Source organism: Plectropomus leopardus, chromosome 13 (assembly GCF_026936395.1).
Source record: "Plectropomus leopardus strain MGB_pleo_1.0 chromosome 13, ASM2693639v1, whole genome shotgun sequence".
In the NCBI taxonomy this organism is placed as follows: domain Eukaryota; kingdom Metazoa; phylum Chordata; class Actinopteri; order Perciformes; family Serranidae; genus Plectropomus; species Plectropomus leopardus.
Genome location: NC_142188.1, coordinates 21,853,398 through 21,873,034, shown reverse-complemented (window position 1 = coordinate 21,873,034; position 19,637 = coordinate 21,853,398). Strand labels below are relative to the sequence as shown.

Sequence of the window (19,637 nt, the reverse complement as noted above, 5' to 3'; positions counted from 1 at the left end):
ATAACTGTGATGCCTCCCCCTCTGAGCTTCTGGAGGTGGGGTTGAGACAGAGAAGCCATTAGAGAAGAAAGAGACAGTAATCTGATCAAGTCCTATAGGGGCAGATGCCGCATCAGTCAACTGTGCCATAATGTTAACCTCTGCCTCAGAGCAAACATCAATTTTCTATTTGTTCTGTGTTAACATCAGTTGACATCTGTGCATTTCAGGTTGCACTTTGGTGTCTGTATTAGCAAGATTACGACTTTACTCAGCCGACTGCAGGAAAACATATGGTTAGGAGCAGGCTCATAAAGTCAATTGCATGCTGGATGAGGGCCAAAAAAGGCAAAGTCACCAATAAACGAAGCTGTTGTCTATTTATGTTTAGCTTATCTTAATTGGTGCCAATCCATGTTTGACATCATCATTTGTAGGTATAGATTTTTTATGAGTAAGGCCATTTCCACAGCTCCTCACCACTTTCACATCAGTTTATCAAGTATTTTTAAATGAAGCCAGTGTATTTGACAAAAAAAAAAAAGTTGCTTCTGATTAAATGAACACTGGGGTGACTATTGCACTTACCCCAATTTCTTCTCAATTTCAATTAAGGGCATGGGTTGTGGCTTTGTTTAAAATAATTCCCTGCTTTATAATTAAGGGTCAAGACAAGTTAATGAAAGGTTTTAAATTCAGGCTTTTCAAAATGTAGTTTCAGGTGCTTGTAGTCAAGATAAACAGTCCTTCATCATAGGAAAAAAAGCCTGAAGGAGCCTCTCAGTTGTGCTAATGATGATCCCATTACCGAAATGTTAATTTTTTTTTGTCACACTTTCTCACACTCACTTTATGCACATGTAATTTTTTATTTTTTATTTTTATGAAGAGCTCCTTTTAGTGTTTTTCTTTTTTTGACAATGTTTCTGAATGGGACTAATTTATAAATAATCAGAGGCAAAGAACCAAATTCACCTGGGAGCCCGCTGTCTGCTTCCCGTGTAAATGTTTAGCCAAACCATGATGGGTTTTTTAAAGCCTAATCACATGGTTTCGTTGTCTGAACTCAACCACATGCTTTAGTTGCACATGAAAACACATGTAAATACGAGGTGTTTTACCAACATTTTAAGTCTATTTTGAAAAATACTGAGTGCATCTAGCAAGCAGAAATTGCACAATTCCAGTGAAACTGGAAGTTTATTTTGAAAAGACACAAAAAGATTTAACAGGCATAAATTGACATGGCATCATGGAACGTCAACGACAGACACAGGAGGATATGAGGCGCATCACGTGGAAGTCCACTTATTTGACTTGTTGGGATGAAAACATGTTGGTCTTTCAACCAATATATATTGTACATTTTAATTCAATTCTGGCACGTATTACTTCGAAATGAAATATTGCTAACAAAACCAAAGTTTTCATTCCAGGCTTTTGCCCCCCACCTATTGGGACCTTGGATAACTAGTTCCACTTCTCCCCCCACTACAAAACCCCTAGAAATAATCATATTATTAGCACTATTATATGTCACATTATCATTAGCATTAGTATTTGCAAGCAGTCATGGTATCCACAGGGAAGGATGAAGATGTGAAAATTGTCAGGAAGAGCATTAATGTGCTTTATGACTCCTTTCTTGTGACCATTTTAAGCAATCAAGCTCTATTTCAGCAGCATCAACATGAACATTATGAGCTGGGTCTGTATTTTCTGTGTGCTCGGTTCACACCATTACAGTGCATTATATTATAGCAACATAATTCTGGTGTTTATTTCCTGTCTCACTGGTACAGAGCTGTGGAGGAAACATTTATTTTGATATGCGGTGGTGTGAGATATTCACACATCACAAGTTCATGACCTATAGGAGGCTGGATCCATACCATCAACACATAGTGTAATAAAATCGACCCACTGTCTGAAATAGAGGCTCAAAAGCCTTTTTCTATAAGCAGCATTGTGGGGCTGCACAGAGCTTTCACAATTTGCTGACTAAGACACGCGCTAAGAACGCAGCACACCTTATCTAATCGCTTTTAATATACTGTGACAGGACTTTTCCTTCTCTTAGTCTCTGTTCCAGAGCAGTATAACATGGTGTGTAATTCCCCCAACGTTGCACAAAACACTTGCTGAACATCCAGTTTGTGATGTTTCTGAGCTGCTGGGTTGTTTGCTATGAGTCATTTTGCGAAATGCCAAAATAGTCATAAAAAAAACAGATTAACACTAAAAGGAGGAATGTAACTGAATCCAGACAGGTTTACTAAATCAGTCCCAAGATTTTTGTTTTTAGTCTTCCTAGCTGCTTTATTTGGGCATGTAAGCATAGTTTCAGGATTGTTGATTAGCTTTTCTTCTTTAGGGACTAAGGCAGCTTTAAAGGGACAGTTCACGCCCAAATCAAAAACACACATTTCCCCTCTTACCTGCAGTGCTGTTTATACATCTAGATTGTTTTGGTGTGAGTTGCCAAGTCATGGGGATATCAGCCGTAGAGATGTCTGCCCTTCTCTCAAATATAATGGAACTAGATGACACTCAGCTTGTGGTGTTTCACACGGGAACTATTTTATTTCTACTGAACTTCACCCGCCAACCCTATCACTACCAGCTCACTGAGCACCACTGAGCTAGCTAACATTGCAGTTCAGCCGAGGACGATGTCATTACCGATTACATCTCATGCTGTCACAAGTACAAGACTCTTGTTCATGAGCGGATGCATGCTTCCACCGTGATACGGGTGTAGTTCAGTAGAAGGAAAATAGTTCTTGATAGAACTTTTTTTTAAATTTGACTACCCATAGGTTACCAAAAATATCCATATTTTCCCACTAGATATTTGGTCCTGGTAATGTTTTAGAAACACTATTTAGATGTTAAAGTTGTGTAAGAGTTACATGAAATCAAACCCCATTCTGAATATAACTGTTGGCGGATTTGGTTGGAAATCTGTACAGAAGAAGCTGTGCATCTACTCATAAAGCTCGCCACAGCTCTAAATGTAAACAATAACAGTGTCCTCCTCAGCTGAGCTGTAACGTCAGCAGTAGATGCACGTTTTTTTCTGTGTGGTGATATGGTTGATGGTTGTGTTGTTTGGGAAAGAAAAGTAGTTCCTACATGAAACTGCAAACAACAAGGTCTGCAAATTATCTTAAGTAATAGGGCCAGGATTCCTGGATAGAGACATTGCTGTTAAGTTATTTTTATTTTTATTTATTTATTTATTTTGTGCTTTGAACACCACAGATCGAGTGCAAACCAGTTACATTATATTCAAAAGAAAGCAGACATCTCCATGACTGATTTCTTCAACACTCTGCAACTCACACCAAAACAATTTAGATTGATAAACAGCACTACAGGTAAGAGGGAAAATATGTAGTTTTCGGGGAACATTACCTTTCAAATCTGTATTGTCCATTAGGTCATCAGGGCCATGACTGCAAACATCCCTCTTGTCAACCAAAATATCTCCAGAGTAACGTAAGATTTTGCAGTATTGTTTGTGTGTGTTGTCATATGCAGGCATGAGACACAGTGTACCTTATGTGTATCACCCCGCAACGCTATCATCTCTGCACATCTTAATTAAAAAAGTTTGGGGAAAGTGTTCCAGCAGAGAGTTAGAGCCTATAGAGGGTGGGGCAAGCTATAGGCGACTGTCATCATGATGAATGAATCGAGGGGGGACTTAGATTTCCTTCAATTACAGTTCAAAGTCTCGATGGGATAAAATGAGTCAGGTTTTAAGGAGCTGTAACAGCAATCCATATCATCATGGGAACAATTGATTTTTCCTTTCTGTTGTGGGTGATGCACCATCATCTTGTAATAAATAGGGTTCGTCTTGGGTGTTATTGCTGTATCCATAAGTAATTTCTTGGATGGATGTCGAGAAGTGGCATTTTTCGGGTAAATAACATACTGTAGAAATGTGGAGTGGAGAGTGAGATACTGGATTTATCGCAGAGCTCTGGGTTTACAGCAAAACTACTAGACTGTGACATTTGCTGCTTCAGGGGATTTGCAGCAACCAGGAATGCAGCCTGTTGGGATGTGAAGCTGTCCAATCAGCCTTTTCTCAGTAATTAACAGCCCCTCGCTGCATTCAGCCTACTGTTGGTTTTTGCAAGTTTGGCTTCTGTGTTTCGTGGTCTTTAAGGAATAAAGGCAATCTGAGAAGAAAAACACCACACTGTGTGATGCTGCTCTGCGAGGCATTCACTTATTCTAATTAGTCTTACTTAATTCATAAACACATTAGGCAAACATGGTGATACATGTGTTGAATACAAATAGCAGCATTGCAGCACAAAACTGAGACTGACAGTGGTTCCTAACATGAGTATGTTTCAGGGAGATAAGCATCCAAAGCAGGCTTTATCCACTGTCAGGCACTCCTCGTGCATATTAGCTTTCCGCACTGAGGTGGTGTTTGAAAAAAACGATTATGACAGTAAAAGAACTGGCAATATGTTGGCTGAAATACCCCCGAGACACTTAAAAGTCCGCTTTCCTCCTCCTTGTACCATTTAGCTTGTCGGAGAGTTATGATATGTTATTTTGTAATTCCACTCCGCTGGCTGCCCTTGAGGTGCTGCAAGCTGTTGAAAAGGTGAGTGGATTTGGAAGGTATAATAAGTGCAGCATGCTACAACCATCCACAGCTCTTACTGTGGACCACCTCCAGGTTTTGACTGGACTGTTCTCAGCGAGAAAAATATTCTCTACTGAGGAGGATCCTCTCTGAAGGCTGCGATTTAAAGGACATACAGAAAATTTGACTCACTCTGCAGAATGACTAAAATGAGTGTATTGCATGAAGGCATTAAAGGTCCAGTGTGTAGAATTTAGTGTGATATATATTGGTCTGCCAATATGGAATATATGGAATATAACATGAGAAAGTATATATTCTTTAGTATATAATCACCTGAAAATAAGAACCGTGTTTTTGTTGCCTTCGAATGAGCCAGTTATATCTACATAAAGACCGGGTCCTCATCCACAGAAGTTGCTATGTTATGTTATACTGCCATATTTCTACAGTGGCCCAGAAAAGACAAACCACACATAGACTCTAGATAGGGCCAATCAAGCTTTTTTTTTGCATTTTTTTCCCCTTTTATTCTTTGCAATGAGGGTCGAAAAAGTAGTTTCTTTAACGTGAACTAGATTTTCTGTGTTTTTACTGGTTTAAATCACCAGGCTTGTTTGTTTTGGAGAGGAAGAGACCCCTGTGGATAATTCAGCTCCTGGTAAAAACCTCCTGAACATCCGGATTTTAAGTTATCAAAGAAGAAGATGAACACACATTAGCATGTCCTGGGCTTGCTGCCTGTCTCTGACATGCTCAAATGGTGTAGAAGAAACATTGATTTGGGACTGAAACTGCTTCAGTCGGTGATTTGTTTCGGAGAGGATCAGACCTGAACATGGATTGGAAAAAAAGGTTAGCACAAGGGTTGCTAATTGGAAGCACCTCCTTATTCAATCATCATTAACGTGAATGATGAATTAATTGTGATTTTTTTTAATTTTTTTTTACACATAATAACTTTACTTATACAGAACAATACTAAATGTGTTTTTTTTCTTTCCTCAATCAAAGCTCACAGCAAAATATTACATGTTCTCTGATGGACAAATTAAACACACTGAATGTAATGATTAATGCTTTGCCCACTGCATTTTCCAGTGTTCACCAGGCTCTTCTGCCAGACCCTAAGATTGCTGCCATGTCAGGAAATAGTGATATTACACCCTTTGTCTGCTGAATAGAAACATGCATTCAAAATGCACCATTCTATTGATAGCTTGAATTTATTAGCAGAATTCACGTTGTTCATATTTCAGAATCAGGTCTTTTTTTGATCGATTCAATTTCACATGTTCAATCAAATTCTTAATGAGAAATTAATGGATGGCCTATTAATCTTTATCATCCCTGGTGAGCACGTTTCATCAGAGAAAGTAAACGAGCACACTTCAGCAGGTGCAGTGATAGTGGATCGCCTCCGAAATGCCGAACAGCATAGGAGAAACACTGATTTGTAACCTAAAACTGCTTTATTCAGTGTTTACACAACCTGGTCTATTTGTTTTGGAGAGGAAGAAACTCTGCGGATAATATAGCTCTAATCTGGAGAAGATTCACCTGCTCTCACACTCTTGGTCTTAAAGTAGGTTGAAGAAAAGCACAAATGTTGATAAAAGTGTAAACAGAAGCAAAACTTTACGTGTTTTTTTTTTGTTGCATTGTAAGATGACAAAGCTTGGATGATCCTTCCACTGAGGTATCAAAACCAAAACAGCTTTACATTTTCAAAAAGACATGTGGGCAGCAAGAAACCCTCAGAGTGGAAAATCACATATTGTCAGACAGGGTTCACCTCAATTCACCACCGAGTAGCCAAGTGGATCCATTGCTTTAGCAAAATGAAATGCAGGTTCCACAACTGAATGATTCACCTTAAACCCCAAATAGTGTACCTTCCAGGATGTTCGAGGAGAACTATTGTTGTTGGACTGTAAATCTAATTGGATTCTTGATGGCAAATCCTCCTCGGCGGGAAGAGTGGGGAAATGGTTTTCATTTAAAGCAAATGCATGCACGCACACATGCACACAGGAAATCACATGAGCACAAAAGAAGTTGATTAAAGTTGTGGGACAGACGTACTGATTGACTTGCACTTTTGACAGTGCTTGTGTCAGAGATTACAACAGGAGTTTATTCAAAAAGAAAAACCTCAGAGTCACAAAGGCAGATGGTAAAAGCTACATGCGGCTTAAATTTTGCTTGTAACTTCAAATTATACACATTATTTTTATCATAAAGATTAAGTCAAACTTCTTATTAACAGACAAAGTTACTTTTAACACTCTATGGTACGCAATATGATTGCAGTTGGTAAAAAACATAAAAAATTGGTGTACACTTTTGGTTATGTTACTTTAAAGCAACACTGTACCATGATGGTAAAATTTTTTTAAAAAGGGGTTAATATTAAAATCTTAATAAACTTACATACAATCCTGTGTCAGAAATATTCAAAATGATTAAACTTGAGATAAAAAGAAAATTATGACGACGGTTATGCTATAAACCTAAACACACAATACCAGTGTCATGGTGGGATTCCATAATGGTACAATGTTTCAACGCAACATTTGCATTTCAATAATTTTATGTTAAGTAATTCTCAAATCAAGCTCATTAGACTATTAAAAAAACTTTACTCATCTACTATTGTGATGATTTTTTTCTCCAACATTTTAAAATGACAGAAAAATACCATTTCTGTGGAGAGTTAATGGGGCTGAACTATGCGAGGAAGGCCCTGAAAAAGGGACTCAACATAGCCTCTAGAAAGCCATGTTACAATATATACAGCGCTGTTGGTTTCCTTAGGGCCCTGGCTCTTTTTTAAAGTTTTGCAACATAATTAAGGATGTGTTGTGTGAGTGTAAACAGCGAACAAATGGGTATGTTACCCAGAGGCAACACAGTACCACCGAGGGTCAAAGCTGCAGAGATAATTAGAACCAATCAGCACTGTAGCGGGATCAGCACCACGGACAGAGCTAGTGTGTAGAGATGGGATTTCTACTTTCTTGGCTTGTTTTTCTTGCCTCGTGTGTTTTTTGCCTTGTCTTGATTTGAATCATTCCTATGAAACAAAACGATTATAGACATAAATCATGTAAAACTGAATTGACCTTTGACACAGTGTGCAGGTGTTGCTGCGTTAGGTTAATCACTCCACAGCCCCCACGCCAAATGAGCTTCCTGAACGGTTCTTCTCAAATCTCAGAGGACTGTGTTGGGCAAATTGGCCTTGTCAAGCCAGATCTAAATCAATACACCCTCACTCCACGAAACACTATCGCGCCTGCTTTTTCACCTCTCACGTCAACCTTACACACAAGAACTTGTGGGATGCATTGGATCACATTCGCCCATTAAAGGGCTGTGAGCAGAGTGCTTTTGAAAATGACAAAATGATTGATTTCACCATATGTTCTCAATCATTGGGATCAGCCTCTTTCTCAGCAGGGTGAGAGGAAATCCCTCATTCGCTCCCCCGGCCGTTTCATTTCTCACTGTAGGCGGATGAGTGTCCTCCCTTGTCTCCTCATCTTTATTCACTGCAGGAGGCCTTGTTGCAGCACTCTGAAGGATTGTCTGTCCTCTGTCTTTCTCACATGTCCCCTGTATCTCCTGTTACAGGCCTGTTAAGGTGTTTGCCAAGATACGGCTGGAGTGCTTTTACTATTTAACACTACATTTAACATGACTGTAAAATGATTGCTGCATTGGAGCTTAAAGGGGAATATGCCATGCAGGTTTTTGTAGAATAATAGAAGTATGTTAAAGGGACAGGTCAAAACTGTAAATCCTCTCAATTAAAAGTTTAATTCATGAGCACTAAAATACAGGCTTACCTAGCCCTTTGAAACCTGAGCAAATTGGCATTAATTTCTGTTAAAAACATGGGAAGAGGGTGATGAGCAATTACCAAAAAGAAATTACCAAAAAATAAACAAGAAATAAGTAAAATGTAAGACGACAAATACCTAAAATCAAGAATAAAAAAAGAAAACAAAGAAAACGACATAAAATGCACTATTATTATTATTATTATTATTATTATTATTATTATTATCATCATCATCACAATCATCATCATCATTATTATTTTTTTATTATTATTATTATTTATTTATTTATTTAAATTATTTATTTTTTTCTCTTTTTTTCTGTGACATTATTTCAATTACATAATTAAGATTACAAATATAGTGTTCTAGACATTTTCCCTTAGATTTTTGTTAATATCTAAAAAATCCCTCCCAGCTAATTTTCAGATCATTTCCTTGTCACCTTTTACTTTTTTTGAGTAAGTTGCTCATTACATTTCCTGTGTTTCTAAAAGAAATCAAACCAATTTTCCCAGGTTTCAGCTGTTTAAATGCTAGTAAAAGGCTGAATGCAGCAAAGAAAAACTGGTGTCGATCCAAGTGTTAAAGGGTTAATTAAATACAGCCATTCTTGGTCTGGTAATAACCAGCAGATTATGATGGCTGATGATAGCAAATGGTAGAAACTTTAAGTCAATATTGCTGTATAACAGGCAATTTTTGAGTCAGTGTTCTAACTTCATGAGTCATCTCTACTTGTGCCACTGTTACACTCTACACTTTCACAGGATCCATTATTGTCACTGTTGGCCCCAGTGTCTGTTAAACAAGCTCGAAAACATCACATAACACAACAGAGAACAGGACACCTCCTGTGAATATTATTTGATGAGAACTGAAAGTGATCCATGTATATGTTTTATTATTAGATTGATGACAACTTGACTTCACTGAATATCTAATTGTAGATTCTACTGTGGTGTCACTTCTTACTTTGTTCACTATTTGACATTTATAAGCTGTAATAGCCTGTAAAAGCCTGAATAGGATAAGCGATTACAGATAATGGATGGATGGGACATAACAAGTCACCATATTATAACTGTGTGCAGCGATAAGGACACTTTCTTATCTAAATAAACATAATTCCTCCATTATAAACATATATGAACAGTTATGAAACTCGTGGTAGCTGATAAGTGATAATGTACAGCGAGCGGGTCATTACCGCAAAAAATGAACTCCTGCATCGACATGTAATCCTGCTTATTACGTGGCTAATTACTAAAGAAATCAATAATGTGACAGAAAATATTGATTTAAAAATGGTTGTCTTGCTTCCATCCAGAGACCTTAGTGACAGCCTGTTATTCGGAAATAACATGCCATGATTGACCAATCAGAATCAATTATTCAACAAATGGATTTAATAACATCATGTAACTAACGTAGCTGTAAAAATATATGATGAATCGCTTTTGAAGCCCACTCGTCTATGGACTTACTAACTTACATATATGAGTATACCCAGTTAATAAATGCTTTATATTTACACTGTGTAAAAACATTATTTACAGTGTGCTATCAAACACAGTTCAACTCTTTATACTGATCAGTATTTATTATAGGTCAACAGTATAAATGGATCATTTCATAGGAGAATTTAAAATAGCTGAAAAACACATTGTCCATATTGACCTTATACAGTATTTGCTTAAATTGATATTATTGTTTGAGTTCTATTATAAAGTGTTTTCTTGATTTACTGCTCATAAATTCAGAGTACTTAAGGTTGAAATGAAGTTACCTTATCAAATAAATGTGAATGTGATCTCCTGATGTTTTATAATGCTGGATGTAAGTGTATCTGTGTTGCCTGAAAACAAGTGGACCCAGGATTAGTTTCAGCTTTGGTCGTGCTGGTTTCCTCCCACAGTCAGGTGGACAGGAGACTCTATATTGCCCGGAGGTATGAATGAGCATCTGAACTGTGTGTCTAAAAGCCTGAAATGACTTATCTGCCTTCCACCCAGTGCATGCTGGGATAGCCTGCCTCACCCCTACAACCCTGAGAAGAAATTAGTGGGTGGAGAAAATAAATGACTAAAAACGGGAACATATTGTATTTCACTGATCAGTACGTCCCTCATGTTGCTAATCATCACCACCGTCGATGCTGCATGTTGCTTCTGATGGATCAGAGTCCGCTAATGTTCTTCTGTACGTCCTGTGTGTTTAGGCATATTTTTCAAACGCAGATCAGTTAATGGATAGTCTTCCCATCACTGCCACAGACACAACTTTTCATTGATGTCTCCTTCTATTAAATCTCTATCCCGTGCTTTCCTATACTTTGCGGTAATGATTAAAATTGACAAGGACAGACTGTGAGCAGCTGAGATGACTGTGCTGAGCATGCCCTCGTCCTGCATTCTGCCTTGATATTTGTAAGCCAATTAGCTAGATTAGAAAGCATAATCAATACAGCCACTTTGTGCAACCCTGCTACTGTCTTCTCATTAGACAAACATCTACTGCCTGCTGCAACAATGTGGATCCAAACCACACTTTTGGGCTCTCATAGGATATCTTCTCTTCTACAGGTCTTCTATTTGTTTAGGCATCTGTGGAGAAATGTTAAGGTGTGGTAAAGTAACAACTAAACAGCCCTTTCTGAGCTCCACAGTGACACTTTATGTGTGACAGAGATTCACTGCTTCCACTCCAGCTTCAGCTCCAGTGTCTTTTTAAAGCATCAGTCGATTTTCAAAGTGTATTTTCATGGATCAGCAGCTCAAGGTAGTCAATAGATTTTGCTAGAATCTCCACTGCGTGTCCAACAACTCAAAAGGATATTGCTGTTCTTTTTCCTGGACTGTAATTTAAGCCTTGTGTGCTTTGTAAAAAAAAAATCACTCAACCCTGTCCTAATCGCTCTGAAAACGGTCAATAGAGTGTCTTGACCTTCTGTAAATGTGAGCAGAAACTCGATGAATCTGGTGCTCTTTTTTTATGTATATTTTGGCACAAGCACACAAGCTCACTGCTATCAATGCATTGCAAAATACTCCATCTTTCCAGTAAGGCTTTTGTTGGGTCTTAAAAGCACGCAGAGTGGGTCGTTAGTCGTTTAAATCAAGTGAAACAGTGACAGCAGGGTGAGATCACGTCTGTCTCCAGTCATTTTCTTAATCTATCTGGAGTATCACATAGGCATTATAAGCATTCACAAAAATGAGTAGGACATATATCTATATTATGTCATTAAGTACGTTTAGTCAAATAGGGGAGACTAGGAACAGTTGCAACATTTTTTTGCATTTCTCTCAGTCACTCAGAGACTGTTTGGACTACAGCAACTATTTTTTTTTTTTAATTAAACTTACATCTGTCTGCTATGTTGAAAAATACCAGGTTGTGTAGTCTTTTTTAATGTGGCTGATTATTTAATATTAGCTATCAGCCATTCTCTGCACATATTTGCTCTACTGTGAACTTAACACATCCTGCACAACTGCACAGCTTTTTGATTCTGAAACAGTTGTATTGTACATTTGTTTATGTTGTACTACTTTTGAAGCGTCTTTGTCATATTTTTATTGTACATTTCCTATCTTTATCTATGTTCTTGAGTGTTGCAGTACGTCGCCTGGTGTTTTTTTTTTTCTCTTACTGTGTTTATTGTATGTTTAATGCTTACATCAAACTCAAAGCAAAAGACTTGTAAGTGAAATTTGGCAGTAAACCTTATTCTGATTCTGATAACAGCACTTCATGTGCAAGCTAGACACGACACGTGCTAACCATGTCAGCTCAAAGTCAACGAAACATTTATTCAAACTAAGTCAGTTTTGAGTAATTTACTGTATACAAAAGGACAGGACAGTAAGACAAGAATACAACTCATTAAAACAAAATACTTTTATACCTCCAAAACAATATTGTTTTTCAATACATGCAGCAGCAGTTGTCCAATGTGTCTTCTGTCCTCCAGATGAATGGAGGGTCTAACCGAGCATGTGCAGAATGCGTGTCATCACTCTAGTAGGTTTTTGATTGGAGGAATAACACTTGTTGCAACAGCCTCACTCTACCCCACTGTACCTGAGTAAAACGTTTGTGTTTGGCTGCTTAACTTTCCATTTGTTGCTACTTCGTACTTCCACATCACTACATTTCAGAGAGAAATATTGTACTTGTTACTGCACTACATTTATTTAACAACTAGTTATTTTGCAAATTGAGATATGATCACTTTGTAAAATATGATTGGAGCGAAATAGATTAATTGATTGATCATGAGCAATCAATGAAATTCATTGCCAGCAATTTTTATAATCAATTAATTGACATTTTCCAGCTCAATATTATCTAATTTCAGCTTCTTATCAGTGAGGAATCACTGCTTTCCCTGTTTTATATCATTGGAAATTGAATATCTTTCTTTTTTTAATGTAGTTCACCAACACCTTAGATTGATTCAGTGATTCAATTTCCCACCAATATATAAAATGTTAATTAAAAAAAGCTCCACCTGCAAACTACAGCTTTATCATGCATCTGTAATGATAATACATAAGACACAATCAATCAAAATATAATCTCAGTCTTCTGTATTATGCGTACTTTTAATACTTGAATGCATAATTTGCTGATTATGATGAATTTTCTGAATATGAGGGCTTTTTCTTATAATGGATTGTCTTTTTCATACTGTCCTTGGCCCCGTGTTGAAGCTTTTAGAAACTTTTTTAAGCAGCTTAGTTCAGGAGTGCACCTTTGCTTTCTGCATTTGTGCCCACGGTGCAGAAAGTGAGTAACAGTTTCCAGTGAGTGGAGTATCCTCAGTGCGCATGGCAAAAGGGCAACACGGCTTCACTCAAGTGGAAATGTAAATCCTCTGTTATCTAAGGACTATACCTCATTAAGGACGCACGGGGTTACTCCTTTAACTCAGCCAACTGCACAACATAAATGTCTCATTTCATCTGCTGGCTTTCTTCTGCAGTGGAGGGATGCTGTAGTCTCCGGTTTGTAGCAAAGAGTGATCTCACCGTATGCACTGATCATAGGATGCAATATGTCACATGAAAGCCGCAGCTTCACACTTCTCCAGAGCAAGAAAGCCTGAGGATTGATGACTTTATCTGAGAGCGGGAACGGCTTTTCCCGCGGCGCATGAATCTGTAACTTGCAGAAATCCGAGCGCCATTTGTGTGGAGGAACATTTTGGTGCAGGGGACCCAGAGGATACTACTACTGCTGCTTGCATTTGCACAAAGAAGCGCGTCCGGTTGGATTTAAGCTGCAGTCCACTTCACAACCAACTGCATTGCCACAACTGTGAGAAAATGTATCCATCATGAAACGATGCAGCTTTTCTTATGAACTCTTCCAGTGGATCCGCAGACTTCCATCCACAAGTGGAGCGTTTTTCTCTGCATTTCAGATAAAAATAACTCCACAACTACAATGGGACAACGTGGTGGGCTAAGTGGAGGAAATGTTGCCTATGGAAGTGCAGTGAGAGTGCAGGGCAGTGACTTCCAGAGGACAATTGCAGGCGAGTGAATGCCGTCTCCGATGTGGAGCTTGTCGCTGTCCGACGCGCGCGTGGTGCTGAAATTTGGATGATGCCTGGCCAGCGACTGCAAGGCTGCCGCTCCCTGCACCTCAACGAGGACAACGGCCGCTTCGTGCTGCTCGCCGTCCTCATCATACTGTACCTGCTGTGCGGCGCTGCGGTCTTCTCGGCCATAGAGAGGCCCTCGGAGCTGCGGGCTCACGGCCGCTGGAACGGGACGCTCCACAACTTCAGTGAGACCTTCAACATCAGCCTGCAGGACCTCAACTCCTTCCTGCGGGAGTATGAGGCTGCAATCGCCGCCGGGATCCGGGCTGATGCTCTGAGGCCACGATGGGATTTTACAGGGGCTTTTTATTTTGTTGGAACTGTGGTGTCGACTATAGGTGGGTAGATCTATGCAGCATTCACTGATTTCCCTGACCTCTTGCTTGCAGCCATGGTGTCCTCTAAATACTTGTTGGAAAACATGTATTTTTCAATGTAGCCACATGAACTCTTACAAACAGAGCATAGATGCATAATAATCATCTCACACTAGTAAACAGTAATAACTGAATCTTCCAGCAGGTGTAGGAGTCTAAATGCTGATCAAATTTGGGATCTAGAGCCCTGATGAAGCCAAATTCAAGACAAACAAGTTGAAGAATTTTTACATGGCCTCTGTTTGTTAAATAATCATATCATTACTGACAGTCTGGGTGTCAAAGGGACTGGAGCTGCCATCCCTGCAGGCTGCTTTCTTTCCACTGGCTTACATACAGAATAACAGATTAACATTTTTGTTTTTTTCCAGTCATGTGTTACATTTTGGCTGTGAGGGACTTTGGCAACGGGGGTGACATCTGACTCGCCTGCCAGGAACGGCACACTCATCCCTGGCTATAGGACAGCACCCATGGGTGCAGTCTCTCTCTTTTTTGCCACATTTCCATTCAAACTGACAGGAATGTCAATGAGAAGCCCCGTCTGCTCCCCCCCATTTAACATTTACTCGCGCGATAGGTCAGAAAAGAGCAAGTGTCCCTTGCAGGGCACCCCGAGGGCCAGTGGTGTGGTGCACTGCATGGCTGATGGCTCCAACACCCATCAGGCCCTTGGCCCCTCCCTCGCTGAAAGGAGTCATACAGTGAGTGGGTGAGTGTGAAGGGGTGAACAAGCAAATAAAGACACTCCAGGTAGTCATTTGAACTGACAGCTGCTGACTATCTCTGACCTTGCCCTCAACACACAAACACACACACACTGTGTACACTGTGATACCTCTGGCACCTCTTATTAATTGAAAACTGTAGCGAGGAGAGCAATAAGGAAAACTGATGGTTGTGCATGGCTGCACAGAGAGAATTGGATGCACATGAGCAGGAAACCTGTCAGAACTTTTATTTACTGTAGACCTGTCATGAGAGCTTTAGTGGCTCCTCCACCGTCTTCCCCTCAAAGCTTTCAGGCAGCCCGTGCACTTAGCTCACCCAGTCACAGGAGGGAACCACAGCAGCTGTGTTTGTGTACATGTCTGTGGCAGGTTGAAATCCATTGTGCTCCAGTTGTCATGCAGCAGCACACAGTCTTCCCCCGACAAGCAAGATCACATAAACTGACTCAGCTGCTTGGGGAAAAAAGGGGTAAAAAAAAAAAAAAAAGCATGATGTCTCTCTACAGTATTTGTCTTTTTCATATGCTTGCATGGATTTCTGTCTAGATTTCCATCTCACTTTGATCTCCACCACCCCCCTACCCCTCTGGCTTATGTGCTACTTTTTTCTGCATGCTTGTGAGCCGCTGATATGAAAGGGATTTGGGGGCCTCCCCACACAACTCTTTATCAGAGTGGCATCCCCCTGCGCACTCTAGACACTCCTCCCAAACACTTCCCGCCTCTGACTCGGCTGTGGCAGAGGCTTCAAATCAGCTGTGACACTTTGCTCCCCTTGATGTACCTCCACAATATCGCTTTGAAGAATGAAAGTGAAGCCGTGGCCACTTGAGGCGCTTGTTTACCAGGAGCTCTGGCCAGATTCAACGGCCATTAGTACCGCACCCAGTGTGTAGTTTCCCAATTTCAGGAATTGCTGCAGGGAACACAAAAAATACATTGCTTTTTCTGAAGCATGCTCTAAACAAACCAGCAACAGCTTTTTGACACTTTTCTCTAATTCTTTATACCTAAAGCACCTTTTTAGACAAAGACATCTCATCACATGGTGAGCTCAGTAGCTGTTCTGGAGTTTTCAATCAGATCGCAGGATCTTTCTCAGCAAATTAAGTTCCCCAGTTGCCATGAAATTGTAAATGCTTGAGTTCACTTCATGTCCATGGTTGCATAAAAGTTGACATAGAAAGTTCTCATCTTCCAACCCCAGCATTTCAGACTTGTCAATCTGTCAGCTGATGCACCACTTTGGTCTAGACTGAAATATCTTAACAGCTGTTGGATGTATCGCCATGACATTAAGTACAGGTATCCATGGAGGCAAGAGGATAAATTGTACCAACTCTCCTCTGACTTTTCCTCTATTTCAAATGTTCCAACAACTATAAAATGGCTTACCATGGAAATTTGTCCAAAACTTTGGATTATGACCAAAGATCTGCAAAACTAATCACATCACCCTCAGGTATACTTTGCGTTTAGTGCTGATTAGCAAATGTTAAGATGCTAACATGCTATGCCAAGACTATATACTGTATGAATAATGGATAGCTACCGTTACGTCACCCACTGGTTTGTTGGCTGCCTTTTTGAAGCCTTTAGTTCAGCATATCACCATGTTGGTTTGTTGGAGCCAGAAGTGACCAGGTTTGGACAAAAGGGTGGAGCTGTTGAGGAGCGAGGGGTGGATCTGACTTATAGACTGTAGCGACCAGTAGGGATGACTCAAAGCCAGCCTGTCAGCCAGGTGACCCCACCCTCTAAAATATGCTTAACTTTGAATCTTCATAAAATGTGAATGGGTGAGTTATAAACATATAAAAGAAATCACCTCCTGTGCAGTTGTCATGAATGTTGAGATTGGCTATAAAAAAACCAAACCATTTTTTGTGCCAAACTGTAAACATGTTTATTTGCGCTGTAAAACTGGGCATTTTAACACGGGGGTCTCTGGGGATTGTCTTTGCTCTGGAGCCAGCCTCAAGTGGCTAATTGATGAACTGCAGTTTGTGGAACGTCCACATTGGCTTCATTTTTCAGCCTTAGAGGCTGTCACTTGGCCAAGACAGTGGCCAAGGTAAACATTACCTGTTAAACACATGGGTGTATGTGGAGATCTGGATCAGGCCCAGGGCCACAAGGGGTATTAAGAGGGATTGCATATTTTTGCCACATCTGTTTAAGCTTATGTATCATAAACAAACAACAACTTATTGACCAAGATAGATGTTACAATCACTTAGCTTTTGTTTCAGAATCATGGATAGCGCTGTTTGTTGTGTGTAAGCCCAGAGGTCCATGTATGTGGTGTACTATCTGTAGAACTGAACCAGAGCGGAGTAGATTGGTAGATAGATAGAGCACATCACATCATTCTTTGATTCTGAAACAGTTTCATGTTGTTGTTATTTAGTCTCTAAGTGGCTATTGTATAGTTAAAACAATTCGCAAAAAGAGAAATTGCAGTTTTTAACAGATCCATTTTGTCATGGCACTTGGCCTGTTGTGGATACTGTGGCACTACCATCCTGTCTTGCAGCCAATCATACTGCAATGAAAAATTTAAATGCACCAAAAAGCACCAGCACCGACTTTATAAAAGTCAACAGGACACTACTATTTGCATTTAAGCCTAAAAAAGCTGTTTTTATTTGCATGATGTCGTTCCAATATGAAGTCTATGCACGTGTGCAGTGGGCTGCAGATTGCAGAAGCAAATTTAGAAGCTAGGAAACTTTTAAGTCATTTGTATGTCAGTTTCGATACATGTGAACAGGCGACATCTTTGAGCATGGCATCCAGTCACTATAAGACATCCATGGATAAACATCCACATTTTAGTTTCATCTCTGTAAGCATGTCAGCATGTTGACATCAAAGCACCGCTGTGTCTTAGTGAAGCCTCACTGATGCACCAGTGTGGCGGTAGACTCTCATCTTGTTGAAGCGCTGGATTGAAGTTGAGTTTGTTTTTGTCAGCCTCCAACTCTTGGTGTTGTTGTCCTACATTTTCAGACACAGCTTTACTGTTTGCATGCTCATTAAAGAGGGCACAAGAGTCTGCTCTGTAAACAGAATATTTATTAATAGGAAAGTTATTTATAATCCTCAAGGCTGATTGATAGCTGCCGACTTCCAATTAGGACAGCGCTCTGTAACTGTTTGTAGGCCTGTGGGTCTCCTGGTAAGCTGCTACGATGACATTTTAAAGAAACACTTTGTCCGTTTTGAAGTGCTCACAGGGGCAACTTGTCTGAGAATCAAGTGTACTCAGTGGTGGCTGTCTGGTCTGAGACTTTTAACTTGTTGAGATTGAGTGGTACAAGCCTGTTAGGTTAGGGCAGTTATTTTTTCTGCAGTTATCATATTCAGCTGCAGGTTTGGATCATCTTGTGGGCTATTTATTCCTGGGGATAGACTCTGTCGTGCCTCTCTTTGCCCCTGGCAGCCACTGCAGCTCCTAGCTCCATCACACTCATATCCACCCACTCAGAGAAGCCACACAAGCAGACAAGGCAAAATAGGACAGTTTAACAAACTGCACAAAACAGACTGATACAGTTTGTCCTTTTAAATGAGGCCTTATTTAACCTCCATGCAGTACACAACTTGCAAAAATGAGGGTAAATGTCAAAGGAGTTAAGAGAAGATAAAATCCTGGTAAACCCTGGGTGCACAGAGCTGTGCTGCAGCAGGATAACGGGGTGCTCTGCCCTCAGGATACGGCAGAGAGGCATTGTCCCATCCCTCACAAACTGCTGATTCCAGGCTGAAACGTTATGTTTTAATCAAAGTGTCCTCATTGGACTTATCTTAAAGTGCATATATTGATACTAAGAGAGGTTTTAAAACAACTACTGTTGCATCAGATTACATTGTAAATGATCCTAAAATGTAGCTTAAAGCTACACTAATCAACATTTATACATTAACAAAGTGTCAAATGACTAAATTATTTGTGGTGTAAAAGGAGTCGCTCATAGTGACAAACTCTCAGACTATTATCACCAAAAACTGCACTTCCCTTCAGCCCTACACAACTGTTTCCCACAGGAGTTGGTGGAGACCAATACAGAGCTAAAAGCAGAGTCAATAGTGGGCTCAAATTCTTCAAGTCACCCCAAAACACTGCTCTCAATAAACGCTAATGTGGTTTCATGTCTACTACATTTAAAAATGAGCAACTATTGGCTAATTCCATATATAAACTTAAAATGATGTTATCATGTGAATGTTTACGGTTTGAGCTGCTCAAGTCATTGTTTTGATTTTTACAGTCCACAACTTTACTTTGTTTCTGTGTCAAAGCTCTCATTGATATTGTTCCTCATAACAAAAGGCAGTTGTTCTTGGCACAGGCTGTGCTCATGCACTGTTTGTTTACCTACTAAAAGTAATGCAACAGAATTTGTATGTAACTCATGTAATCATGAGCCAGCAATATGTGCATAACCCATGTAATTGGGAATGCGGCGATCA

At 39.8% G+C, this 19,637-nt stretch overlaps 1 protein-coding gene across 1 annotated transcript in view; it reads left to right on the top strand.

Annotated features, from left to right (window-relative positions):
* Nucleotides 1–12,405: 12,405 nt before the first annotated feature.
* Nucleotides 12,406–19,637, top strand: part of kcnk12 (potassium channel, subfamily K, member 12) — a 32,934-nt gene continuing 25,702 nt past the window's right edge. Inside the window, exon 1 of the mRNA XM_042501542.2 lies at nt 12,406–14,391. Within this exon, the coding sequence (XP_042357476.1) occupies nt 14,052–14,391 (340 nt within the window). The 5' untranslated portion in view covers nt 12,406–14,051. The remainder of the gene's footprint in view (nt 14,392–19,637) is intronic.